Below are 27,998 nucleotides of genomic sequence, written 5' to 3'. Positions count from 1 at the left end.
CGCTGTCCAATGCCATCAGCTGTTCTTCAGCTATGCTCACAGATCTTTGATGATCCCAGTACTTCCTGATCAGTTCCTACACCATCTCAGATGGCTTGGTCCAGCAACTCATGTTCCCTAGGCCTATCTGATACCCCCTCTGTTAGCTGCTCCCCAGTAGTATCCCAGGTCCTTTCAGACCTCTCCGATAGCTTGAGGAATATTCGCAAAGGTCTCTTCAAATCTCCTTTGCAGCTCCTTGATTAACCTGTTGGTTCTCTCCAGGTTACCCTCCCACCTGTTCTGGATGCACTGCTAGCCCCCATTAACACATACCCTAGATGCCTTAAACCGTCTCGGATATTGGTCTAGCCGTTCTATGGTTGCCTTCTAGACTCTCCTCTAATCCCCTCTGCCTTACTGTTCTCTAGGTCTTCTCCAATACACCTATGTTAGTTGCTAACTGTCCTCCAGGCTGTCTCTGATATTCTTCCATCTGGCTGCCTTCCAGGCCCTATGTTTATGGTTATGTACCTAGTGTGCAGATGGTGCCTGGACACAGATTAAGTAAACAGTCAGCTGTCCTGGATAAATGAGGAATGCTGTATTCATCCAGGGGAGTCAAGTGTTTGGAAAGATGAAGGAATATTATGTCAATTTTGTATATCTGCATTTCTCTATTTATAGAACACCTCCTGTACATATTAGGACATTATTCTTATATGAGTAATGATTGCTGAGAAGACTCTTCCCCTACAAGCTTGACTTCAATGTAATGGAGAGAAGGGATGCAACAGAGATAAACACAGAACAAACAGAAGGACTGCATTTTACATTAGTACTTGTTATAAAACTCAGTAATGAACACCCTGTGAATAACTGTAAAAAAACCCACAACTGTCCTGCAGGCCTTGGGCCAAGGTAAGGGGGGGGGAAAATGGGCTGAAAGCACAAGACAGGAAGGACCTTAACAGGTGGGGCATGCACAGTGATGGTAACAGACATGCATTCAAAACTCAATCAAAGCATCTGTACTTACTTCAAGGACCTGCTGCTCCATACCAAGGGGAAGAGGACAGGAAGGGAAAAGGAAAAGAGCGGGTAGGGAGGGGAAGAGAAGCAGAAATTTAGGAAAAACTCTTCTAATCAGTTAAAAAGTAGTAGGATTGTACAATAGGGTTTTCCCCCACTGCTCCAGGTCCTTCATATTCAAATCTCCCATCCTCCCCAAATCACAGAAGGAAAAGGAAACAAACAACATACTGGCCAAGATATCCAGAGCAAAAATAAGAATAAAAGATGGCCTCATGTTTCCACACACATCTCAAATGCAGGAGAGGATTTCTGCTTTCTTCTCAGCCATTCAGAACAGCACCCTCCTCAGAAGTGGAGTGTGTGTTTGGATGTGGCCCACTGGAACGTACCCACATTTTGTCTCTAAAAGATCCCTCTCATCGTCCCCCCTGCTTTACATCTTCCTGACAGGATTATCCTTTAGACAGGGGCTAAAACAAACTGAAACAGGATGGGGCGCTTTCTGTGCACCAGTCAGGAAGGAGGAGCTCTGCTTTCCAGCTGCCTGCATACACCCCTGCCTTTAGAACATTATCCATACTCGGAGTTGAATGCCAGGGAACATCTTCCATGGAGCTCTTAGAGAGCCATGCTTCTTCCATGCTTGCGTGACAGTAGCTGTGCCTGTATGACAGTCACCACCTTAAAGAGGGTAAACTTAAGGGCCGTTATGTGACTAACACACTTTTGCACATGCAGGGTTGTTGTAGCTGTGTCAGTCCCAGGATATTAGAGAAACAAGGTGGGTGAGGTCATATCTTCTATTGGACCCACTTCTGTGGGTGAGCGAGACACGCCTTTGAGCTTACACAGAGCTCCTCCTCAGGTGACCTGAACATACCCACATTTTGGCTCCTAAGAGACCCACCTCACTGTCTCCCCTGAAGTGGGTCCAATAAAAGGCATTACTTCACTCACTGTGTCACACTTGGGTACAGTAACTCAGGCTATTTTCAAAACAGGGGACAACTCTGCTACTTATATACAGGAGTTCTGTTGGTGTGAATGAGGAGCATCAGTTAAGAGGGAAACACAGGTGGCCAACTAAATTAATTAGCTCCTTCTGCCCATTAGCTAGCATCCCTTTTTCTTGCTGGCACAAACTATCACCATTAGGCATTTGGTTTTGTTTACCTAGTTCAGAGGGGTTCATTACATAAGATTAAAATACCACTGAGTACCTTGAGAGACGGATCAAACCTTAAACCACCCTGACCAGAAGGCCACTCACCTCAGCCTGGAGACTTTCAAGTCGTACTATATGTTGACTGGTTGATGAGTTCTTCTCCCGGAAGTCCTCTCGAAGGGCATGGACCTGCATTGAGAGTTGTCTCTCCACCTCTGATGCCTACAAATAGGAGGCCACACACAATTACCCCGAAATGAGAAACATGGGCAGGAAAAAATCCGGAAAGTGGTTAGCTTCTCCCACTCAAGGTGGATTTTATAAATCTGAAGGGAAACCCCTAAATTAATGTTATTTCCCAACAAAGTCTGGAATCACCAAAAATTCTGAAAAGGGGAGGCACGCTATGAGCTGGCGAACCCCCCCATACAAAGCTACTGAAGACACTTGAGTTGCATAGAGTTATAAATCGGTGCAGAATTCATCCCACACAGCCTCCTAGAGCAACTGCAATTTAGCAAGCATCTCAAGGATGGGGACAATGAAAGAACACAGCCCACAGCTTTCCTACATTTCACTCTGCACTACTCCTACGGCATCCAGGGGCTTATGCTGAGTCTCAGCATTAGTAGACCAAATTTACCTCATTTGCATCTATTTATATATGGCACGAGGAGAGGAATAGCCTGACAGTGAGGGTAGCCTGAAGTTGATCTCTCTGGGTCAATCTTGTCTTTTCATTAAAAGATTTAAAGTGATCTCCGGCACCCCACTCTAAGCCCTGGGCCATCTCTCTGCTTGTATGGTTCTAATAATCCTTGCCTTAGATCTGTGGCCTGATAAAGGGGGAGATGCTCCAGGTGCATCTGTGAATGGGGTTTGTTATGTTCTTCCCTTTGATTTTGTCAGCAAAGATGGCTACCAGGTTGGTGTGATGAGACTTGAGAATAGTTCCAGAACATTTTACCAGCCATTCCTCAGAGACTACTGCAGACTTTCAGCTATAGTAATAGCCATAGAACAGCCCTATTGCCACTCAAAAGTTAAAAATGATCCCTGAACTTGCACAGCCTACTAAAATCATAAACAAGGAACTAGAGCAAAGCCACTTTTTCCAGGTTGGGAAAAAATGGTGGTAAATCAGAAAAAGATATTTTAATTGGTTCTCTCAGGATTTCCTGCCTCCCTGTATGTCAAACCTAATTCAAAGAAGCCACTCCCTGGCCCCTATTAATAAGAACCATAGCACCCAAAGGTCATGCCTATATCTGTCAATAAAAAAGGCTCTGTGTGCTACTAATTGATTTTTAGCTTCCATCCTACCCTGTGCCAATATATTGTGTGTCTGGCTTCAATTGTCACTTCTGAAGGACACTACAAATCCCCCATTTTATTTGTCTTTTTTAACCATTGTTGTTACAGGTGCAGCATGTACCCACTACAACAAAAACATAGTGATATGAAAGATATCCTTTTTGAAGCAGATGCAATGTTCTCAGCATCTTGATCAGTTATCAGATTAACCCTAAACAGGGTCAATGAATTGCAGGTTTTGCATATGATTAATTAGCCTTGTAAAGATGCTTTGGAATACTTCAACATGAAACACCGTATACATATAAGACAACCATCCTCTTCAGATGAAGGATGCTATAAAGGTCTTTTTCTGTGAGTATGACGCACTCAACTTCCACTGATGTCAAAAGGAATTGAAGAGACTAATGAGTACAATTGGTGCTACGCAGCATGGGGCTTTAAAAGAGCAATATATTATGATGACATTATCTGAGGGCCAACAATAGTATTAAGCAAAGTAAACTCAAGTTGTGCATAGAGATATTCAACATTAATTGACTCTGATTCTCCATGGATATCAGCTGACATGGTTTTGTGTCTGTGTATGCAGGTACCCACACCCAAGTTATGCAAGCACTCAGAACTTCAGGACCAACAGTGTTTCAGAAGATATGCATAGGACTTGATGTTGCAGAGCCTAGTCTAGCTGTAGGATGGTGAAATATACAGACAAATAACCTGGTACTAATACAGAGAAGAAGAAATAATGCAGCAAAAAGTCATTCAGCTAAGAGAGAAAGAGCTTGTTGCAATACACCCAGCTGGCTTGGGTAGACCCATTAGAGACCTCAGAAGTCCACACGTTTTAATTACCTTTACATCATGAACTTGTAAAAATTTGAAATGCAATCAAAAATGTTTTGGCATGTGTCCCTTCGCCATGTTGTTTCCTAGAAAATGATGTTTGATTTCCAGCAAGTGATTTTTGTTAGCAAGAAACAAATCTCTGTGAAATTCAGCTATGCAGATGTCATCACAACCAGGATCTTTTATAACTTATTATTATTTTTAAAAATTTAATATGGAATATTATTTGATGAGTGATGGTTTAGCCTGAAATCTACATGGAAAATGGCAAAGTTTTTTGTTTTTCTCAAAACAGAAGACAAGTTGTCTTGCTGGAAGACCTGACAGATGAAGTGTTCTGCTTTAGCAGATCATTATGATTGAAGTGGGGTTGTGGTGGACTCAATTTTACAGTTCAAGGAAGGAGGTGAGAAACGTGATTCATGGGATTGTGTGATTTCAGTGGCTACAATTTAAAGGGGAGTTTGGTTTAGTTCTTGGCCCTAGTATTCATTCATATAGGTTTAAAAACAACAGATGCAACTACAACAAAATACAACACAGCAGTACTTGCTAGTGTGCTCTTGTGTATGCCCTTTTTAATAGTAATGATGGATTTTTTTCTGTGCCACTAAACACTACAACATTGGAGAATGGATGGATTAGGAAATCAGTAATAAGGGGGAGGCTAGGGGAATTTAAAAACAAAAAGTGTTTTGATCTTCCCAGGCCTTTCACCTTTCCTTTGGACACTACAAAGCATCCATAATTCTTTGTAAAGGTGACAGACATGCAAGGACCAGTTTGCAAGGCAAATCTCTGCATTTTTTTAAACTGAACTTTAAGAAACCAGATGCAAAGCAGCAGCCTTCATCTTGTCCACTGAGCATTGCTATTTGGATAATTTCCTGGGTAGGCCCAAATTTATTACCATAGGTTAATTTGTCTTCCAGGATTGCGAACTTTACAGCAGGCACACAAGTGGAGTATAAACTGACACAAGAAGACTTGAGAAAAACTACAGGTAATAACCAACTATTGTCTCCGTATGGAATGTTTTCTGATTAGTTAAATGAAAACAATGTCTTAACAAATGACTGTATGCACATCACAGGAGGTGTCTGAAGTAGGGTGACCAGGTGTCCGGTTTTCGACCAGAACACCTGGTCGAAAAGGGACCCTGGCGGCTCCGGTCAGCACCGAAGTCCGGTTGGTGATGCTGCCCAGCAAAGGCAGGCTAGTCCCTACCTGTTCTGACACTGTGCTGCGCCCCGGAAGCAGCCAGCAGGTCCAGCTTCTAAGCAGGGGGTCCATGGGGCTCTGCGCGCTGCCCTCACCCTGAGCACCGGTTCCACACTGCTGGCCAAAGGGAGCTGGGGTGGGGGCAGTGCCTGTGGAGGAGAGCAGCATGCAGAACTGCCTGCGTGCCTCTGCCTAGGAGCCGGACCTGCTGGCTGCTTCCGGGGCGCAATGCGGTCCGTGGTGCCAGGAGAGGCAGGAAGCCTGCCTTAGCACCCCTGCTGCGCCACTGACCAGGAGCCACTGCGTCCGCAGGTAAGCCCGCGCTCCAACTCCCTGCCCCAGCCCAGTGAAAGTGAGTGAGGGTGGGGGAGAGTGAGCCACTGAAGGAGGGGGAACGTAGTGAGTGGGAGATTGGGCCTCGGGGAAGTGGGTGGGGCCTCAGGGAAGGGACTGGGCTAGAGTGTTCAGTTTTGTGCGATCAGAAAGTTGGCAACCCTAGTCTGAAGCCCAGCCTCCCTGTTGTACTTAAGTTTAAATGGAAAGGGAAATAAATCAAGCATTCAGCTTAGCTTAAGAGGAAAAAATTATGCATTAAAAAGGGCCCAAATCCTTCTATTGAAATCAATACCCCCATTTTGGACCTACAATAGGTTGACATTAAAAGTCCAGATAGAGGACAAAGATATGATAAGAAACAAAACATTATATGCTTGGAGGACATCCAGAACTAATTAGTGCGCAGTATTGCATGTTTGGCTTTTGTTCTGCATGCATATGTTCCACTCCTGAAAGAAATGCAGAGAATGGGATACCGTTCTGCAGTGTGAATCACAGAGTGGAATTTTGCTCTAAGACTCTAGTTGCTCCCAATCTATTAAAATGAAAATCAAACATAGGGCTCAATGGCAGCAAACTGATTCCTGGTAATTAGAAAGGACTAAGACTCTACTACTGTTATACTTTAACTATATTAAAGATTATTTTAATTGTCTTTACAGCATTGTCAGTCTTCATATGTGACCTTGCGCAAGTCATTTAATTTCTCTATGCCTCAGTAACTCCATCTGTAAAATAGGAATGGGTTCAACCAACCTCACAGGAGGGTTGAGAGGCTTAATTCATTAAAGGTCAGGTCTAGTTTCACTGAAGTCAATGGGAGCTGATTTCAATGGGACCAGAATTTGGCACCAATTGTTTGTAAAGAGCTTTGGGATCCTTAGATAGAAAGTTTATTATATCTCACTGCAAGGATGTCAAAGATATATCCCAAATTTCCTCAGTTTTATCATCTGGCCTTGACTTTAAATGAAATACCTGAATGATACACACCAAGTCAATAGAGGTCAAGGTAATTGTTAAAAGATCAGTGTGCAGTGTTTTATATTGTGGAAAAGTGAGCCTGTGTCTAACAAGGAAGGCAAATCTGTACCTTTCCAAGGAACGAGAAATCAGGGAAAGGAGACTATCATAAACCTAGTATTTCAAACTCCAGGATAAGTGGAATTTTAACATTTAAAGCTTCTACAAATAACTACTGTTTCCCCAAACAGGGGTATGCTTTGAATTCTTAATATGGACTGTGGCAAAAATCAGCCTGTATGTGGCCTCTCTAGTGTAAAATCCAAAAGTCAAAGACATTCCTTATAGCAGAACCAAAAATAAATCATGAGCATAGACCAAAAGATACTCTAATGGAAATACACAACATTTGAACTCCTTTTTAGGGTATCTCTATAAATACCCTAAATTTAGATAAATAGATAGATATCTCTACTGCAATAAAAAAACCTCATGGCAGTGAGTCTCAGAGCTCAGGTCAAGCAACTCAGTCTAGCGGGGCTTAGGCTGTGGGGCTAAAAACAGCAGTGTAGATATTTGGGCTGGAGCCTGGGCTCTGAGACCCTCCCGCAAGGTTTCAGAGCCTGGGGCTCCAGCTCAAGCCTGAACATCTACACTGCTATTTTTAGCCCCAGAGCCTGAGTCCCGTGAGCCCAAAAGCTGTGCTGTGGGTCTTTTATTGCTGTGTTGATGTACCCTAGTGACTAGCTGGGGACAGGAACTTCCAAATATCTTCAAGAGTATTTATTTTTAAATGAGGAATAGATATCAGTGTGGGCACAAACATGAAATACTTCTTCAGAAAGAGAGAGGTTCCAAGCTCCTAGCTGGCAATTGGAACCCAGGGGAATCCAGCCTCTATTCTCAAAGTCAGTTCTGAAGGAAGTATCTTAGGCTGAAGTCTATCTGAGAGACTGGTCATCCAGGTTCAAAAATATGACTTCTATCCTCTCTCTTAAAATGTGCCTATGCCTAAAAGTGGGTCACAATGAGAGGCCCAAAATGCGGGACTGCTGGAAGCTTAAAATGATTTGACATCCATTACTTTAACATAAATAATAAAAGGGAGAACACACCAGAGTTATTTGGGGCACATTTAATGTGTGAGAACCAAGGCAGAGTTGTGAAGGATGGGAAATGAATTCTAACATTTTCACCCTGAAAGTGCAGAGATGCAATTTCTATGTTTAAGGTAAATGCTATTCTAGATCTTAACATGCATTAATCAGAAAACAAAAGGAAAGCCATTAGATGGCCCAAGCTTTCAAAAGCGTTTTTACACAATGTTTAAATTTGTGCCTGCAAACAGACTGTTGACCTCTATCTATCTGAACTGCAGGTGCTAATATGTCTGTGCTTGCAAACCGAATAGGTGGATGTCAAAAGAATATTATTTTCACCTGCGAATAGCTGTGTGCCAAGAAGTGCAAACACAAATTCAGAGGCTGTTTTAGAGAACTTAGCCCATAACCTTTAAGAAACTGACTGGCAAGTAAAATCTGAAAAAGCTCCTCCTCACCCCACCTCCAACTGAAGAGAGAACAGTTTCTAAAACAGAAAAGGGAAGGAAGAAAATAACTTTTTCTTAGTTTGCAGAACAAATCAGTATATCTAAACAAAGGATCAGGAAGAAATTTTCCCCCAAGCCAAACTGTGGTATGACCTTGGTTTTATTTTCCCCTCTTCTGCAGTATGTGGTACAGGTCACATACCAGGATTATCTGGGTATATCTCACTTAATCAATTCCCGGCCTTTGTAGAGGCCTCAGGTATTGGTGCATGTCGGTCCCTCCTGTTCTCTGCCTGTGGCACATAATAGTTTAGTCTCCTGTGGGCTGTAATACTTGGGTCTAATTTTGTTTGTTGGGTTTAGCGTGCAGGTACTGGGTGGTGTGGGTGGCTTGTGCTATACAGGAGGTCATACTTGATGATCTGATGGTCCCTTCCGGCTTTAAACTCTACATATGACTCTCTGAGACAGATTTAAATCGGATCTAAGGGTTACTAAGCCAACCATCCATTAGGCTCAATTTCTGTCCTGTCATTCACACCACAGTTTAGTTCTAGAATAAAATGTTCAGCTGTCACTCATGCTGATTTTGTTAGCTTCTCAAGTGTTTTTTTCTCAAATCTTGCAGCCCCAGAGCTGATGAAATTTTCCTTGGACTTGAGCACAAACTGTTGGTGGACAGTGAACAAAGCCTCCACCCCAATCACTGTAAAAGTTCACTTTAGCAGCAGGAGTTTCATTTTAATTCACACAATAAAACAAATTTTTGGCTGCATACATAACAAGCTGTGGTCATAAGCTTAAAATTAACACTTGGGCACAGGGAATCCAACTTGTATATGTATTGAGTACATAGTCCCAATCTCCTTTTTGGGCTAACAGGGAATCTCTGCCCACTGACGGTCACATGAGGACAGAATGTTTTTGTAGGCCAGCCACTAAAAATCCTGTAAACAGCTCTGATTCCATCACACGGAGAGTGCAGTAGTACACACACCAGTACAGTACAATTATAGGTTCACATTAAAAAAAACAACACCCCAAACTGTCTCTCCTTTGAAGGAAAGCATCATCATGCTTTCTAACTGTGCCTGTGCTGGTGGACAAGCCTTTGCCTACTAGTATACTCCCTGGTCAGTCAGTGTCCTTTATTCTCCCAACAACCCAAAACAGTGCTGACCTTAGAACTGGGCTGTTAAGACATCCAGATGAAAAGCATTTAGATGTCTATTAGGTCTGTCTCCTCCATGCAGGTAACCTAGCTTCCAAATACTTTCCCTTCTATATTTTCATCAGCCTCCAGACACAATCCTAAATTGTTGTTCTCCTTCATGATAGCAAAAAAATGGTCTGTCTGTTTTAGACAGTAAGCTCCTTGGGGCAGGGACTATGATGTCTCTGGTTTTGGTTGGTTGGTTTGTTTTTTAAATGCTTAACTCTCAAAGTGAGTGCATTATGGAGATCCTGGAGGCTACACCATCACGTCTTTTCCTTTATCCTCCCCACTCAGCCTCCTTTCTATGTCGTCTCCCGCTGTGCTTGACTTGACTTAGTGCTGAATACTGCAAACATTTTACACAGGTGCATAGTCCCACTGATGTACATGTTTACAGGATCAGGTTCTTGGACTGTAAGCTCTTCAGGGCAGGGACGTGGCCTTTGTTTTTTGAAGTGCCGTGCATCTCTATAACATCATTTAAATCATAAACAAAGAAATAATAGCAGCAATAAACTCTAATTGGGGCTAAAGCTGCTGCATTTGACTGCATTAGGTTACTCTATAATGAAGACTCTCTTAATAGCTACTTATACAACTTAGGGTACACCTACACAGCAAAAAAGACCTGCAGCATCAAGTCTCAGAGCCTGGATGAACTGACTTGGGCTTGTGCACCAGAGCTAAAAATAGCAGTGTAGACATTTGGGTTTGGGCTGGAGACCTGGCTCTGAAACCCGGTGAAGAGGGAAGGGTCTCAGAGCCTGGACTCCAGCCAAGCCTGAACATCTAAACTGATATTTTTAGCCCTGCAGCAAGAGCCCTGCAAGCCCAAGTCAGCTGACCCAGGCTCTGAGATTCACTGCTGTGGATTTTTGTGTATGTGCTATGTAGACATAACCTTTGAGTCTAATGGGCCAGATTTTCAAAAGTGCTCAGCACCCAGGATTGGGGATGCTGAGTGCTGAGCACTTTTGAAAATCTGGTTGCTTATTTAGATGCCAATGTGAGAGGAGTTGGGTGAGGAACTGTTTTGAGAATCTGGCCTTAGTGTTGCTATGACTGGCTTGAGCTCATCAGGTTTTTAGTCAATTTTCTTGAGAAGCAATTGCATAAATTCTTCAAAAGATGTGGGAGGCTGGAGGCAAGAGCATGGAACCTTTTTTTGGAAGCTTGTCCTCCCTCAGTGGGATTTTAAACAGAGTTTCTTAGAGCAATTATTTTTAAAGATCAGCTTTCAGCATATTTTCCTGTGCTCCTGCTCTCAAGCTATGTCCTACAAAAATATGTGCTTGGAAAAACAAAAATAAAAGAAGTAAATTAACAGAAAGGACAATTTGTATGAAAAATAAAAAGAACAAAGCTTATTTTAAAGGCTCACCATCCCACAGTGTTTTTACTCACAGTCTGAAATCATACACAGGTTTCAGCATATGTGATCACTGCTTGAAAAGAGGTTTTTACTCATTTTTTCGATGTAGGTTAGAGGATGTTGGGCACCAAATTAGGGACATCCCTTCATATGCTGCATGGGTGGTCACCTGTGCTGGAACAAGCCACTTTCGGTTCACATAAAAATAATTTAATAAATGAAGTTTTTGTTGGAGGGGTGGGGAGGGAAATAAGATTCTGGCAGGAGAAAAGGAAGAGCTACTAAGGCGGTGTCACTGCCAAAGGTTGTGGATAGCATAACTACATGTGTAAATCAGAATGCACTGAAAATATATTGTAGGCACAGACACTTTTGTGCCTAGCTTTGTACTCTGAGTTTGGGGCATCAATGTCCTAATTAGATTTATGACTGCAGCCACAGTTTTGAAAATGTAGGTCAGGCTCTGTTATTGTTTAATGTAAAAACCTCCCCCGAATGGTTCAGTAGGAGCAGAGATCTGCTCTAGAAGGATAAATGTAATTGTTTTTGAACTGTTTTAGAAGCACTAAATTTGCTGCTTCTTGACAACACTGAGCTCGGACATACTGAGTGTTTTCAGTAGTCATAGACCAAACAGGTTCAGTTTGGAGTGGGTGAAAGAGGCACAAATGCTCAAAGCAGCACACTGCACTCTAGCTTTCTGTGTACTTATCAGCAGTGAAGTCATTCCTACCAAGTCAATTGGGTAGAGAGGAATCTGAGGACATTGTCCAGATCTCAGATTCAAAATATTATCAACCCAAGCACAGTGGGGATTATACAAAGGTGTCTCTGTTTTATGTCACCCTATTTGCCCACTTCAAAAAGGATGCTCTCCATCCCTATACTGCTACTAACATATTGTCCTTTCCCAGCAGATGGAGATCTGATAGCATGTGCTCCAGTCCCTGACGAAGACAGCTTCCTGGCACAGCTGGCAAGATCAGACTGAGGAATATGATTTATATTCCTCAAGCACCACCTACTTGGACTCTTTGTCCTGGGTGGGGACCTGAAGTGGCTCAGTCCTATTGCTCTTTAGGGCATGCTGCAAGGTTCCTCATTCCATGGTGGCTTTTGGGGAGTAGGATGTTGCTGAAGGGGCATGGGGTATTTATAGGGAGTATGGGGCATTTTTCTTATTTATTCCTTTGCTGCAAGGTTTAACCATTTGCTGTTGTAGTAGATAGAGGAGGCTGCTGCTGCTATTATCTTTGTTTAATTGTGCTTTTAAATAATTGTCAAGGCTGCCTGGAGCTTAGGATAGGCGCCTCATGTGTCTGTTTCTACAAATCGAACTAAATAAAAAGAAATATTTTAAGAGGACAACAACTGAAATGAGAGCTGAATAAAACAGACAAAGTAATTGTGTGGCTGTGTCAGCTCCTCTTAACTGGTAGCAGGGAGATTTCATGCTCACATACAGTTAGAATCAGATTTATTTTTGGAAAGTTTTCTTTTTAATTCTGGCAATTTGCATTTCCTTTGTCTCCTTTTCCATGGAAGTTCATTTATTGTTACTATTTTTATTTAAATGGAGAAACAAGACTAACCTCATAGGGGAAAGCATGCAGATTATTCCACATTTTGAGAGCACACTGATCTAGTACACTAATTCTTAAGAAACTACAATAGGCTTTTCAACTGGGATCTGACATAGCAATGCTGCGTTTAAATTAATATTTTTCTTTTCCTCTCATACTGTATATCTCCTGTTAGTGAAAAGCAAGATTAATGTGATCAATGTCAGAAGAGAAAACTTTATTCTGCATTCCAGGCTGGGATGTGGCTGATATTTCTCTTGTACATGCATGAGTTTTTGGTAGGAAGAATAGGTGTATCATAGCACTGCGTGCCCAAATATGGGGCTGAATGCATCTAAGATGGTGCAGCTTACACTTTCTTCCAGCCCTTCAGCATGCTGGTTACAACAATATAGGCCTAAGCTACACTAACAATTCTAAAAGCACCAGTGCGTAGCTGTTTGACACAGTTAGGTGCATCCATGTTCTAGCACAGCTGATTTTTGGAGTGTGAACGGGACAACAGCCTTACAGAACCATGTTAGGAAATAGAATTATAGCTCCCTTACACTCAGACTCAGCCTCTTTTATCCCTACTCACATGTCCCACTTATCAATATGCTGCTTACATGTCAGCCCCCTTTTTCTGGCCCACTGACTGGACTGTTTTTCTGGCCTGGGGCAAACCTGGAGTCCTCTCCCTCACTTGCTCAGAAATTTGCTCTTGGGGGAGATTTAAATGTGCACAGGCTTCCCTTACCATGGCCATCCAGGCATATTTGTGTAATGTGTGGCTATGTATAACCTTGCTACCTAAGGTTAGGCTTATTTTTAACAAACCATATTACTCCATAGAAAACTGGAGTAAATAATAGGTCTCAGTGTATAGACTCTCTGTTGAACTTCTTCATGGGTTCAATCAGTATTTTCAAATCTTTATCTGGTTTCAGTTGCTTTAACTCTTTTCTATGTTCCCTCATACATTTTGGTTTCTCCTCTCTGTTCCTCCCTCCTTTTTTTTTTTTTTTTGCCTTCCTCCCTGTTTAGTTCTTTTCTATCCCTATCCCCTCAGATAATCCTCTCTCTGATCTCCTAGTTTGTCACAGGAACTTCAGGTGCCATCATTCCTTCTGTTTTCATTCCCTCTTTAATTTTAAAGGAACAGCACCAACACCACTCTTTTGGGCCCAGTACAACCAAGCTACATTCAGTGCAGGACCTGAAGTGGAGGTAGAAAGGTAGCTCTATGCCCCTTTTGCATTTCCTGGGAAAGCTAGCCCTGGTTTGGCCCCTAGTGAAAGTTTCAGAGATGCTTTAGCTTACATTGTCATTAATGACAGAGGATTGCTTACGCACAGCATGCTCCAGTCACGCCCCCTATGTCATGGGCATGGTAGTGGCAGACGGACGGCTACACAACAACACTCAAGGATTCCCGGGTAAGACCCTGCCCATGGTAGCTTTCCAGTCCTTTTGTGCCACCCGACCGGTGGAAAGTGTCTGCATGGGGGTCAAGTATATGGCCTATTTTGTTTATCTAGGTTTTTACATGACACTCATCATCTTGGGAGCTGAGGAGCAAGAGAAGGGAAAGGAATATTAGACATACTATAGTTCTTTATAGGAAGATAGATACTGACTAGACAGACCATGGGTCTGATTTGGTATGGGAATTCCTATCTCCAACATTGGCCAATACCATATACTTGAAAGGAAGGTGCAAGAAATCCTGCAATAGGCAATTATGGTATTACTTGCTGTGATGGGGTGCCTACTGCACACAGGTGGTGAAAGAGTTAATATGGGCTGGAGAGGCTAATAGACTCACTTGGTTGCACCTGGAGGGTGGGCCAGACCTAATTAATGATGAAACAGAGCTGCTGAGAAGCTGGGTGGTTACTATAAAGAGAGGAAATGTGGCATAGATAGGGGTAGTAGGGAGAAACTTTAAAGTCAGTCCCCTGGTAGGGAATAGGAAAGCTCTTGCAAGGTGAGGAGACAGGCGTGGTAGGTAGAAGTCAAGGGAGGTGGCAGCAAGGAGTCTGCTGGAGTGAACCTAGACTGCCTGTGCTAGGGTCCCTGAGCTGGAATCTAGTGTTGTAAGTGGGTCTGGGTTCCTACCAGCCAGTACTGTGGTGGCGTGAGCCCCCTGAGAAGGGGCTATGGACTACTGGAAGCTCTGAGAAAAGCATATACAGACCACTGGGTCCAAAACAGAGGGTGGCAGACCAGATGGAGAAATTAGTCATTTGTTTTTGTTGAACTTTTAGATATCCCTGGACTAAATGTGACCTGGCTGGAGAGCTGAGTCATGAGAGGAAGCAGACCAATGCAGGACCAGAGTGAGTGTTGGTTGAAGGTGCCAAACAGGTAAGAGTTGATATGCTCAGCTGTGAGGAGTATACAAGCAGTGAGTTCCTCCTTCTATAACTTGCCCACAGAGACAGCGTCTAAGCTGGATCAGTTAGAGGCTGGTTTATGCCCTTAGATGTGAGGGCTTACATCCTTTCCTAAGTACTGAAGAAAAAAAATATTTCTTATTGTAACTTTGGACATTTGAATCGTCAGTATAAAAGTCCAATTCTTTTTAGAATCCTGGTAAACTCTGGCCCTCAAAGATATCTTGGTGACAATGAGTTCTATAGGCCAACTGTGCATTGTGTAAAAAAAGTAATTCCTTTTTATTAGTTTTAACTTTAGTGCCTCATTGTCATTGGTGGTCTCCTTTTTCCTGTATACGGAAGTGTGTGTAGTCCCATCAGAGCAGGTGTGTAAGAGTGTCTCACATTGAAGGGGTCTGTGGGAGAAACCTCTCACTCCTCCTTCAGCTATGGACCTTGGTACCCATGAAGACCACAGCTTTCCCCTGAAGAATATCAAACCCCATCTTTCTTTCCTTTCCCCTGCTCCACCCACAGTGGATCGCTAAGAAGTTAGAACGTTGTGTCTGGTCTCAGGGTCAAGATGGGTGATGACAGAATAAAATCACCCTGATAATAAAGTGTGCATACAACAGCACTTTACATTTGCAAAGTGTTGTCCTACTTTAATTCTCTCTCACCTGGGATGCTGACTAGATGTTATGGCCATTTTACAGAGTAGAGAAACAGCAGAGAGGTAAAGGGACCATGAGACTTTATTGGAGAGGACAGCATTACAAGATTTTCCACCCACCCACCCCCTTTCCCTGGAGTGTTCCAGCAGGTCACTCTAGGGCAGTAGTTAGAGACAGCAAGCAGGTGGCTGGGATTAGTTAGGCTATTCCTAGCAGATGATTTCATTTCCATGATGGCCTGGGGTCCAGGCAATGAATCCCAGCAAAGTCTAAGGCTGTCTGCAGCAACTCTACCAAAATCAGAACATGAATAGCAAATTGCTACTCTTGTGCGTAGACTTAACATTTAAACCACTAAATGCAGGAAGTGCCAGAGAGGTCCTTCACTGTGAATGAAGGACCTTCCAATATATGTTTCTTGGATATGGTTAAACTGAACACCCCAGAAATATTGTTCAACCATTGAACAAACAAAAACTTCATTGGTTCCTGTTGTTGCAATAAAGCCATCCCTTGCCCAGGGACAACTCAGAAATGCACTCCTCTATTGTCAAGCATACTAAGTATGTACAGAAAAGGTGGACAAAGATACACACGTCTGGTGGAGTTGAGCATCCCACAGTTATCTTGAGGGATGTCCCAGAAACGTGCTTCTCCAATATGGGACATAATATTGGAAGGTCACTTTGTTCCATTATTCTAAAATGGTTTGAAACACAAAGCACCAAATAGCAGCAACAGACAATGGTTTAAAGAGCCTCTCACTTCTAGGTCAGATCAAATGGTCACCAATAATTTATTGTTGTCTGGCTGTTTGATGCCCTATATGAAAATAGTGTGGTGGTTTCAGTCCAGTGGCCAAGTGTTCTCATGTTTCTAACATAAATTGTCCAACATTGTTGGTAATGTCAGCAGAGAGAGACTGATTAGGCTACAGAAACTGAACCACATACTCTCAGCCTTAAAGAAGGTCCATTCAGGTCAGGATTTATGAATGTTGGTAAAATAGTGTGGGGGGAGGAGGAAGGGAAACTTGCGCTGCTACTGCCCATTCTATTAGTAAACAGAGGATAGCCATTTCCAGCAATGTCAAACAAAGCTACACAGGAACTCTTAAACTGGTGCTTAAATTATAAAGACACTTCTTTTAACATTGCCAAGGGAAAGTATTTTTGATGAAACAAAGGTGTTCTTTCACTTGTCCTTGTTCAAAGAGTTTGTAGTCATGTCAAATTATAGTGACTATCTCCAAGCTGAGACATTACAAATGAAGACACAAATAATACTTAACAAAAGGGGAATAGATTGTGAAGAGGAGACAACTAGTTTAAATATTTGTGCACCACAAGCCATGTCTGCTGTCACATTATTGTATTTAATAAAGGCTGAGATGCCTATATAATATTTTAATTCTTGGTTTGCTTACCAAGCTGTTTTTCCAATAAGAAAAATTCAAGAGCTTCATATCTTAGGAATGTGAACCTGCAGTATGTATACTGGAGGTGTGTGGAAAGCATACTGTGGGCTGAATTCACTGGTCTGCTAAAGTCACTTTGCTCTGCTTATCATGCATCTCAAAGTGGCCTTGAAACTGGCTGGTCATAGCCAATGAAGAAATCCTCCTATGCAGAGGAACTCTCTGCCGGTGCAAAGCTGGCAGAGGCAGTTCTGTCATCTTCTGTGCCAGTCAGTCCCCTCCTTGGTGTAAGGGAAAGGACAGGGCACATCAGGAAGGGGTTTTTGTGGAGTGGAACTCTTCTATGCCTGATCTTCCATTGGTGTAAGGTCCCTGAAGGACTTTACACAAATAGTATCAGCTAAGGCTGCTCCTGTGTGCATATTACCAAGGAGTGATCCAAACCCAGACTGAACAGTATTCAGAAATTAACAGGTTAAGGAGGGAGAGGCGGAGAAGGGCAGCATAGGTTCATTAAGCCCTTGTTGTGGGGATGTGGAACTTCCCAGCATGATATCCATTGGCACCAAGGGACTAAGGAGATAAAGATATTAAAGTCCAACTTTTCAGCACAAGCCTTTTGTCAAGTGCTGATTCAAAATACACCTTTACCTGTCAAGCTGTGAGGCATTAAGTATATCCACATACCTTGAGCCTGTTAACTGGGAGGGCAGGTGCAAACCCTAGTTTTTGGAAACAGAATACTGGCTTTCCCCTCTTTCATCAAGTTTACAGAGGAGCTTTGGAATTGGTGGTAGTAATAATCTCACTGCAGCACTTTTTAACATAACCTGGTGCAGCGAGGAGATGTGGCCTCCTGCTCTGTCAGAAGGGGAAAGACCAGAGATCACCCCCTGGTGGGCAGAACCAGGCCACCTGCGGCCGCCCCTGCTGGAAGCAGAGGGGTGGGACAGGAAGCTGGACTATAAAAGGCCAGCCGCCTAGCTCAGTAAGGAGAGGGTTGTTAGAGGAGCAGGATCTCTCTTCCTTGCTGCTGGGGCCTGGAGCTGAAGGAGATGGCTGCCCAACCAGAGGAGTTACCTGAATTGCTGGCGACCAGCAACACAGATGAACTATCCTAAAACTGAATACCCCAGAACTGCCGGGGCTGCCATTGGCTGTTTACCCCAGAGAGACCAAAGATGACCCTGGAACCCAGGTGCCCCAAAGGGTTGGAAAAAAGAAAAGGGGTACTAGTGGCACCTTAGAGACTAACCAATTTATTTGAGCATAAGCTTTCATGAGCTACAGCTCACTTCATTGGATATCCGATGAAGTGAGCTGTAGCTCACGAAAGCTTATGCTCAAATAAATTGGTTAGTCTCTAAGGTGCCACTAGTACTCCTTTTCTTTCTGCGAATACAGACTAACATGGCTGCTACTCTGAAAAGGGTAGGAAGGAGCCCAGGGATGCTGAATAGGGTTTGGCTGTGGAATTATTGTGAACTGGCCACAATGTTGTGGGTGGATCCCTGCTGACCTAGTGGTGAACTACCCTGCCACTAACAGGGCCCTGGGCTGGGACGCAGTGGAGAGGGAGGGCCTGCATCCCCCTACCCTGGGCAGCCCACCTGTGGAGGGTGGCCACCTCGCCACTCGGAGGCCTGAATTGGTCTGGCACCTGCTGGAGCTAAGGCACCAGGAGCATTTGCTGTTGCTCCCAGTTGAGAGCTAATTCCTCACCCTGACCTGCTGGGCTGTATCACATGGACTCAACCTGAGCTATAAACTGTGAATTGCCCTGACTGAGGGACTGGGGTGGAAAGACTTAATTAAGGCCTGGGCTGATTGTCAGACAGGCCTGTTAACTGTTCACTGCCCTGACTGGGCAGAGGGACTAACTGCTACTTGGATTAATCACCACGTGGACTCACCAGCTGGGAGCTGCACCCTACTTGAGAAACAGTGAGGAGGCATGGCCTCTCACCCTGTCAGAAGGGGAGAGACATGTGCCCCTCCTTACAGCTAGTCAATGCTCTTCTTTTCCAGTAACTTCACAGAGCAGGAATTTACACCAGGTTATAAGGCTCACTGGGGCTAATCCCTGCTAATATTACACTTGTGTCCATGGTAACTGTCAGATGAGGCATTATCTTAGTGTGACAAGAGATGCGAGAAGGGTATTTATGGATAGTTGCCGCCTGATGCTGGTTTAAATGTACCACAAATACATTATGTGAATAGCTTTTACTTAAATGTCTCTCCTCCATGGTGAATTTTGGAAGATTCATTTCAGATTGAGTCCAAAATCACTGATCTGCCATGTAAAACAGCAGCTAGATGGGGGGAAACCTAGCCCTGTCATTTCCAAGTTGCCCTTCATTCCCTTGTCTACTGTAGTGCAGCTAGAGGGACAAAGCATCAGTGTCCTGAGATCAGTGACCATCTGTTTGCCCTTTGTATTGGGGGGGGGGGGGGGAGAGAATGTAAATCCTGTATCTACAATATGTATCCGCATATATTATGAGAAAGTGTTGCCAGTGTTTCAAGGCAGTTTTTTTGGGGTGGGGAGTGCATATAAATGTTGGTTTGGAAACTGCTTCCTAGAGAGATTATCAGCTACTATATTTCTCCCTCCTACCTGTGAGATGGGCCGCTCCAGGCACTAACTTTGCAAATTTTTTTTTTAAGGTATGTGGGAGGAGTTAACTTTTATAATGGATGGCTTGCATGCAAGTAGGTCCAGTCAAACTAAGCTACCCACTCTCCTGACTTGAACAGTCTCTACTAGCACAAAGCTCACAATGGCTATCATGTGAGCCAGTCCCCAGGCTGGTAGTGGCTGGGAGTGCCCAGGAGACAGAGCTTTCAGCCTTTGGCAAGACAAGAATGCATCATGTTAGGCAAATGCAACCCCTCTGGCTGATTAAGGAGAAATGCTGGTGAACAACAAAGAATTCACTTGTTTTCCTCAACATTAGCCCAGTTTAGTTTTCCTCAGCCCATGACAGAGGGCCTTGAGTATGGATTGTAAAGCAGAAAAGAAACAGGGAGAGGATTCCCCAAGTTTAAGACTTGATACAAATCACTCTCCTTGAAGTGGGGGGAGGAGGAATGTGTCACTAGCAGCTGGTCCATCACAGACAATCTGTCACTGCTAATCTCAGTAAGCAGCAGTGATGAGCTGGTGGGCTGGATAACACCTTCTATTGTGGGAGGCTTCAAAGAAAATCAGCTGGTTTATCCCCTGTACTTGGGTTAGGAGGAGCTTTTCAGAAGGCTCATAGCAGCAGCTGCTAATCTCAGTGCCACTGTCTACAGCTGCCCCCTCACTCCTTCCATTTTAAGGGGGGTTCAAACGAGGGGGCTAGATGGAAAGTCAGCTTTACACAGTAGTTTAAACATGGGGCAGTGTCCCTGGACTCAGCTGAGCAGGGTTCCCATCTATCCCTCAATTCTTCTTTCACACCCTATAAAACAAATCCTTTTCCATTCACCTCTTTGGAATTCATGTCCAGTAAATGTCTGTTGTTCTGAACAAACAAGGCATCCCTTGGAAGCATCACCTTTTGTGAAGGGCCATAAAATCTCATCCACAATGTGGAGGCAGGAGTGAAGTGTCTTGAGGCAGGTTATTTGAATTTTTAATCTCAATCGGTGTGCTTAGGAGTTGGTTTTTAAAGGTTGAAAAATATAAATTTTCCTCTTGTATGTGTGCATCCTTTTAGTCAAAACACGTCTCAGCATCTCTGGTGTAGGCTTTATAGGCACTCATTGCTTCAGATACAAGTGCCCTAAAAATTGATTTTTTTTTTTTTTTGGTCTGAAACAGAATGAGGAAAGAGCCAGAGTTGCAGATGGAGAGTCTAGCAATAGATCTTACTGGGTCTAGAAGGATCTTCAAAACAACAAGCAGGCAGAATCGGTTTTGCATCTCTTCCAAAAGATCTACTTAATATCCCCGTTATCAGAGGATCTGAGCACCTCACAATCTTTAATGTATTATCCTTTCAACATTCCCTTGAGGCAGGGCAGTGCTATTATCCCCATTTTACAAATGGGGAACAGAGGCACAGAAAGACTAAATGACTCCCCCATGGTCATATAGGAAGTCGGTGGCAAAGCAAGGACTTGAACCCAGGTCTCTCAAGTCCTAGGCTATTGACCAAACCACTGGACTAGCCTTCCTCAAAAAGCTTGACCTTGAACAGCGCAGAGCTCCCTGATGCCACAGTGGTTCAGTACTGAGGGTTTTTTTTTCTTTTTAAATCTCACTTACCACTTTCTAAGAGGCTGCAAGGTGAGGTGGTATAGCTGCAACAATCATTTTCTTCAGTAACCAGCCTCCGCAAACTAATATCTCAAACCTATAAACCCAAGGATAGCTAACCTGGTATTTAAATCCGAACTTTTTAGCTAACTGTTATTTTTTGGCCATCTATGCTAAGGGGAAGAGAAGACAAAAGAAAGTATGACAGGCAGCAAGGAACAAACACTTAGCCCATGAAGTACAACCGTCAATAGAAATCTACATTTTTCTAGACAAAGGCAGACTGACACTATTAACTGCAGTGAATGTAGACCTTTATAAAAGGTCAATGAAAGCTACTTTATAAACAAACGTGTTAAAGAGAATCAGTCTGTTAACTTTTAGAATAACTGCCGTTTTAGGAACACTTTTCTTGCCGCATCATGTAAAAGAGTCAGAAGTAAAATGAAGCTGATATAGAGTGCTTATAATATTCCTCAAGAGCTGGTGGAACAATCTGCCTTGGAACCTTTCCCTGACTTTCCATTCGCTATTACATCCCAGGAAAGAGATGCTTTATACCTGCATACTTTACTCTCAGCTTGGCTGGACAAAATATTTCCAAAGCGCATGTCCTTTTTAAATTTAAAAAAAAAGTCTTGGTTTCCACCCCCACAACCCCTCTACCCGATTTTTTTTTTTTTTTTTTTTTTTAAATCTTAGAACTCTCTGGAATGTCCACTCTGATCTATGGTTTTGCTGAAGGATCGGATACAATTCATCTGAAATAGCTATTGTTCATCTTTCATAAGATGACTAATGGAGCAAGGTGGTTGTATCTTTAACAACGGATCTCCTTTCTCCAAAATATTAGTCATTGTAGTTAACTACAATTTCACAAAGCAAATAATTTTGTCTAAAGGCCATCCTCTCAATTGCTAATCTTTCATGCATGATTCTTGTGAGGTCATTTCACTAGTTCTCCACTCATCACAGAATCTTCCAAGGTAAACAGGACCTGAGTTTCTAATAAAAAACAAAACACCACCTTGTTTTGAAGAAATATCCCAATATCTTTTAGACCCCCACTGTATGTTAGGAAACAATTCATTCCCCTCTATTGGGCATGGGTGAGGCCTCATCTGGAGTACTGTGTCCAGTTTTGGGCCCCACACTACAAGAAGGATGTGGAAAAATTGGCAAGCATCCAGTGAAGGGCAACAAAAATATTAGGGGGCTGGAGCACATGACTTATGAGGAGAGGCTAAGGGAACTGGGATTGTTTAGTCTGCGGAAGAGAAGAATGAGGGGGGATTTGATAGTTGCTTTCAACTACCTGAAAGGAGGTTCCAAAGAGGATGGATCTAGAGTGTTCTCAGTGGGAGCAGATGACAGAATGAGGAGTAATGGTCTCAAGTTGCAGTGGGGGAGGTTTAGGTTGGATATTAGGAAAACCTTTTTCACTAGGGGGGTAGTGAAGCACTGGAATGGGTTACCTAGGGAGGTGGTGGAATCTCCTTCCTTAGAGGTTTTTAAGGTCAGGCTTGACAAAGCCCTGGCTGGGATTCTTTAGTTGGGGATTGGTTCTGTTTTGAGCAGGGAGTTGGACTAGATGACCTCCTGAGGTCCCTTCCAACCCTGATATTCTATGAAAAGGGCACAAATTGCAATCTCCTTCCTTTTCAGGGCACTTTTAGACAGATTCTGCTGGTCCAAAGAATACAGAATTTTTCACAATGTGCATGTTATATATAAATACTGGTTTCTTTGTGACTTCATTAAGAGATGTCTTGGTCTATAAGCTGTCTCTTCATTGCACCCTGTGTAGTATCTTTGGTGTAAAGATTAAAAAAACCTTCCTCCTGGATTGGCCGGCATGCCTGGAGGTGTACCCTGGAGCTATGCCCCTGGCTTTTTAATATCTCAGATTTAAAGGCAAGAGTGTCATTAATAGTTAACGTCTCTCTGTTCTTTAATCCTACTACTAACTCAATCACAAACCTAGGCCAAGTTGTCCACGTAGTTTCCCACTGCAATAATGACAGGTCAGTCTATAGATAAATCATCTTTGTATTCTGTTCTTCCATTAATTCTTGAATACTCTGTCTTGAAGTTACACTGCTCAGGAAGGGTGATGGGTCACTAGGTTTTCTAAGCTGAAGTTTCAAAATGGTTTATCCATGGCCTTTTCTCCTAGTGTTTTATAGGCTAAGGAATTTACGTGCTATATCTATTTATCTCCAGGAGATCAAGAGGAGAATTCAAAAAATTGTTTGAAACCAATACTTGGTCTCCCAATGCATCATCTTATTGGTGTTGCACTAGGAGCTATATTAAAATATTCTAATCTATGACAAAATGCATCAAGTACTTATATGGCCCTCATCTGATGAGTATATGTTCCCATTACCAAAGTATCTGAGCCCCTCATAGCCTTTAATATATTATCTTGTGAGATAGGGAAGTGCTATTATCCCCATCTGAGTTTGTGGGCTACCACCCTTAGGTGGTAGTGCATTTTGGAAAAGAACAGGCAAACAAACAACTTAAACTAAATGGGGTGCTAAACAAAACCAGTTTCTGAATGTGGCTGCCCCTAATAACCTACGAAAATGGATATGAATTTTGGAAGCAGATTCCTTCTGGGAAAACTTTCCCCCAATAAAATGACTGACTCATGGGGCCAAACTCTCCCCTCAATTGCACCACTGAAATATGAAACTCAGCCAGGTCACACCAAAGTAAATGAGAGTAGAGAACATAGTCTTGTGTCTGCTTGTGGATAAACAAATCAGTTCGATAAGGTTAATTATGTTAGCCTGGGGCTGATGGCTAATTTCAGGTTAGATTAACAATTTTGGGAGGGGAAAACTGAGGAGGTTTTGCACATACCAGGGAAAAATACGCCTTTGAGGGCCAAGAGAAAATGCACAGCAGCTTGAGTGTTCAGAATAGCTGAGTCCAGAATAGATTTTAGAGAACTTGAATGATTGTGATAAGGTAGGAAGGGATGTATGTCCGGGACGAGAAGATGATGTAATGACTAGGAAGCTAAGAGCAACCAGTGATTGGCTTACAACACCTGCTTCAGAGCAAACTACAGTACTACTGTTGGTGATCTTCCAAATGGATCCACTAATTGCTATATGAAGGGCAAGTTCAGATGTGAATGGCTCATTTTAGGTGCATGTATATTGGTGGAGAAAATTCCTGTGCCAGGTTCATTAACAGTTTTCTTGTGACTTATCTTCATATACATCATGATCTGTGCAAAAGATAGAAAATTCAGTAGTTTTTTTTCTTAAATGTTTTTCATTTAAACATCGAAGATAGACAATTAGAGCATTTTAAGGAGTAGTTACCAAAGCATTAAACTTTGCTCCCACTGGGAGTTCTCCTCCTAGTTTTGATCTCTTCCATCCCCCTTCTCTGGACCTTGGCAATCCTCCTAGCCATCAAGGACGGCTGGATGCAACTCCCACCAGAGTTAGTACATGGAGGTGAGCAAAACTGCCTTTGCAATGTTTTTCTACTGGCTGGGTTGTGAGCTCTGATCCCATGAAGCAATTGCACCAGGTCAGTTTTGTCATTTGCTTTAAATGTTCACTTTTCTATATTCAAATTCTACTCCTAAGCTACCACTATCCATGCAAGTTACTTGTGTCCCCACGCATTTCATTTTGGTCTATAAAATCTGTGTGTCAGACTCCTTTCCCACCCCATCTTCCTCTGCATGCAATTCGTCTTTCAGATGCACAATAGAAAGCTGTCAGACTGCAATACCAGTAACACTTATAGAAAAATTAGCCTCACAGCCCACCCACTCCCAAATGTCACCACTCAAAAGTGACAGCGCCTTGCACTTTCAGTCAAGTGTATGCTGGCAGTCTTACCCAGCAACCATCTTGTCTTTCTGTGCCATAATTAGTGTTGCCAACATGTTGGTCTAACTGAGCTCAATCCAGTTCTATATTTAAATAGTTGTGGAATACCTTATCAAAGGTCTGTAAGAAGCTCCAGTTAATCCTATAAGAGTGTCTTTCAAATAAGATGTATGATAAGTTGCTAAACATGATTCTATACAAACAATTTAATAAAGGTTTGGTTTTCATGCAAGACTACTCATGTTTCATAAATAACTAGAACACTAAGTGTGCTCATTTAATAAAGCTAATGGAAAGGAGACCTTACTCTACTCTTGAACTTGTGTAGTTTTAAAATTACTTTATTAAACTAGCCATTTAAAAGGCCTTTATGTTCTAAGATAAGCATATATTAGAGTAAAGGCTCTTTTTTAAAGATGTTTGCAAAGCTCAGAGTTTTGAATAGCCCTGGTTTCAGCTAGAATTGCAATGTGTGGACTCCAACACTGTCTCAGTTTTCTAGAACCTGCTGGAGCAGATTTATAGCTGCAAGTGTGAATAAGCAAAAATAATATTTTAAAAATTTCCTTTCCTACCCTTATCTGAGATGCTGCACAAGACCATCACTATAAACATTAAAATTAGACACTGATTCAAATTAGAACTGCTGAATTTGTTTAGCATGAGAAGGCCAGTGGGAAATGATTTCAGATCAAAACCCAATTCAGTTTTGGTACCAGATCAGATTCCAGAAAGGGCATATTTTCCAGATGTGTCTCAAGGGCGTAGAAATCTGAACGCCAGCTCATCCTAAGTGACTTCCATCATTAAAGCTCATGAAAACAGCTGAGATTTCAGCACCAAACCCAAACTCTAAGCACAGATCCAGATTTAGCCACTCCAACCACTATCTAAAGTATAAGAAAGGCCAGTGAGCTCCAGTTATAGCCATTTATAGTGAACTACCATACAAATTATGCATGTGATATATCTGCTACTTTGGAAACTAGCACTCAGATGGGGCATACCCCAAAGAAGGCAATGGCTGTGTTCAAGGCAGGGGAGTGGGAATCGGGAGTCCTAAGTCCATCACCAGTTGGGGCAAGTCGCTACCACCATTTTGTGCCTTGGTTTCCCCAGTCTACAAAATAGGGAATATAGAAATGCTGTGAGGCTTGTTGGCTTAGCACTGTGATTCTTGGAGCAAAGGCACTTGTATATAAGTGAGATACAAGACCAAATTCAGCCTGATATAAGCCGGTGCAGCTCTCACTTAAGTGAAAGAATTTGTACCTTCTAATTCCAGGCTTAACAGATTTATTATATATAAACAGAAAAATTCACCACCTTCTTTGTTGTGGGTGGGGAAAAATGCATTTTATCAACTTATTTCAGTACAGTGAGCCTTGCTAAATTCTACTTGGCCACTTGCCTGGAGCAAATTATTTTTGACAGGTGAATAAAACATTATTCATCATTGCCTGTGAGAGTAAGGTATGGGCTTTCATTCTTGGGCTGGTAAATCTCCATTACAATTTTTGGAAGTCTAAAGCAAATAAAGGAGGACCTGTTTTCAGATGCAGCCCTACAACATGCACCATGCCCAATTCAGGAGATGGGAGTGTGCTACTTCCCTGCAGCTAATCATTTAATAGGGATGTCAGATGGTTCCTGACTGACCAGCTTAGATGTCACAACTGTGTCTTCCATACACTTGCAGCCTGACCGCAGCGGACTCACAAGTGGAATAACAACCTTGTCACCATGGCAACATCACCAGACTGGGACAATGTAATAGGCTGTAGCCTAGCAACTGGTGACGGGGCTGCTGAGCAGCTCTGGAAATGGCAAATAGGCAGCATAGAGTGAGATTGATCATCCCCAGGCAAAAGCTGGGATGACGCTGAGTCGAGTACCCTCTCACCCCGTAAAGCCTTGCTGCAGGAATCAGATGGGAAAACACCAACATTCCCCCACCCCGATGGTGTCCAGGGGAGGGCTGAGGGTGGAAAAACACACCTCCTACAATCAGCAAACACTAAACAATCCTCCCCTAGAACTGCATCCTGTAAAATCTGCCGATCTCCCTCTCCTTTGCCACCAGGCAGAGTGCAGCATTTGCCTAGTTACTAACATGCCTAGGGATTATCCTGAAAATAGCACCTTATAGTTACATAGTACCTTTCATCCTGAAACACTTCAACCAACCTTAATACATACATGCAGTACCCCTGAAATTCAGCCATAGCTGGGATGAAGGGAGTAGCTATCTGTGCACACATGCCAAGGAGGACTGCTCCTCCTACCCCCTCTTAAATTTGTTAACAAAAGAATTTCTCCACTCTGACAGTGAGTGTTTCCCCCAAGTATATTTCAGTGGAGTTAAAAGATGTGCCCTTGGGGGCTCCTAGAGAGGAAAATCACTTGTTGCTTATAAATATGGAGGCAAGGGACAGTGTGATTAAGAAAGCTAGGACAAAACCATAAATTTACATCAAGGGCCATGGGATCCTGAATGCCCAGAGTGAACAGACGGGACCTCACTTTAAAGGTCTGAGCTGAAATTCATCCTATGCAGTTTACTGGATTTAGTTATTTAACTCAAAATAGAGGGCTAACCTGACCCTCCTGGACTTCAAACTTGTGGTTCCAAGCAGTCTAGATATTTCAAACTAGAGGTATAGATAATGCAGCCATCCCCCATGTAACTAGCAAGAAACCTTTGTTAAGCACACCAATCGGGAGAGATCTACAGTGATCTTAAAGTGTCATTAAAGCAGTTTATAACCTTAAAACTTCTCTGCATCTCTCTATGAACACCACTGCCTTTCTGGACAGAGAAGTCAAAATTTTTACTTACAAATGATTTGAATA

General features: G+C 42.8%; 1 protein-coding gene across 2 annotated transcripts in view; it reads right to left on the bottom strand.

Moving 5' to 3' along the window:
- BICDL1 (BICD family like cargo adaptor 1) overlaps positions 1–27,998 on the bottom strand; it is a 68,132-nt gene that overhangs the window by 27,996 nt on the left and 12,138 nt on the right. For both annotated transcript variants that reach the window (XR_012642001.1, XM_074972774.1), the window contains exon 3: positions 2,285–2,401. Coding sequence is in view for 1 of the 2 variants with exons in the window: in XM_074972774.1 (XP_074828875.1) it covers positions 2,285–2,401 (117 nt within the window). In the remaining variant the exon portion in view is untranslated. The remainder of the gene's footprint in view (positions 1–2,284; positions 2,402–27,998) is intronic.

The sequence above is a fragment of the Natator depressus genome, chromosome 15 (assembly GCF_965152275.1).
Source record: "Natator depressus isolate rNatDep1 chromosome 15, rNatDep2.hap1, whole genome shotgun sequence".
NCBI lineage: Eukaryota > Metazoa > Chordata > Testudines > Cheloniidae > Natator > Natator depressus.
This window is presented reverse-complemented; position numbering and strand designations above follow the sequence as displayed.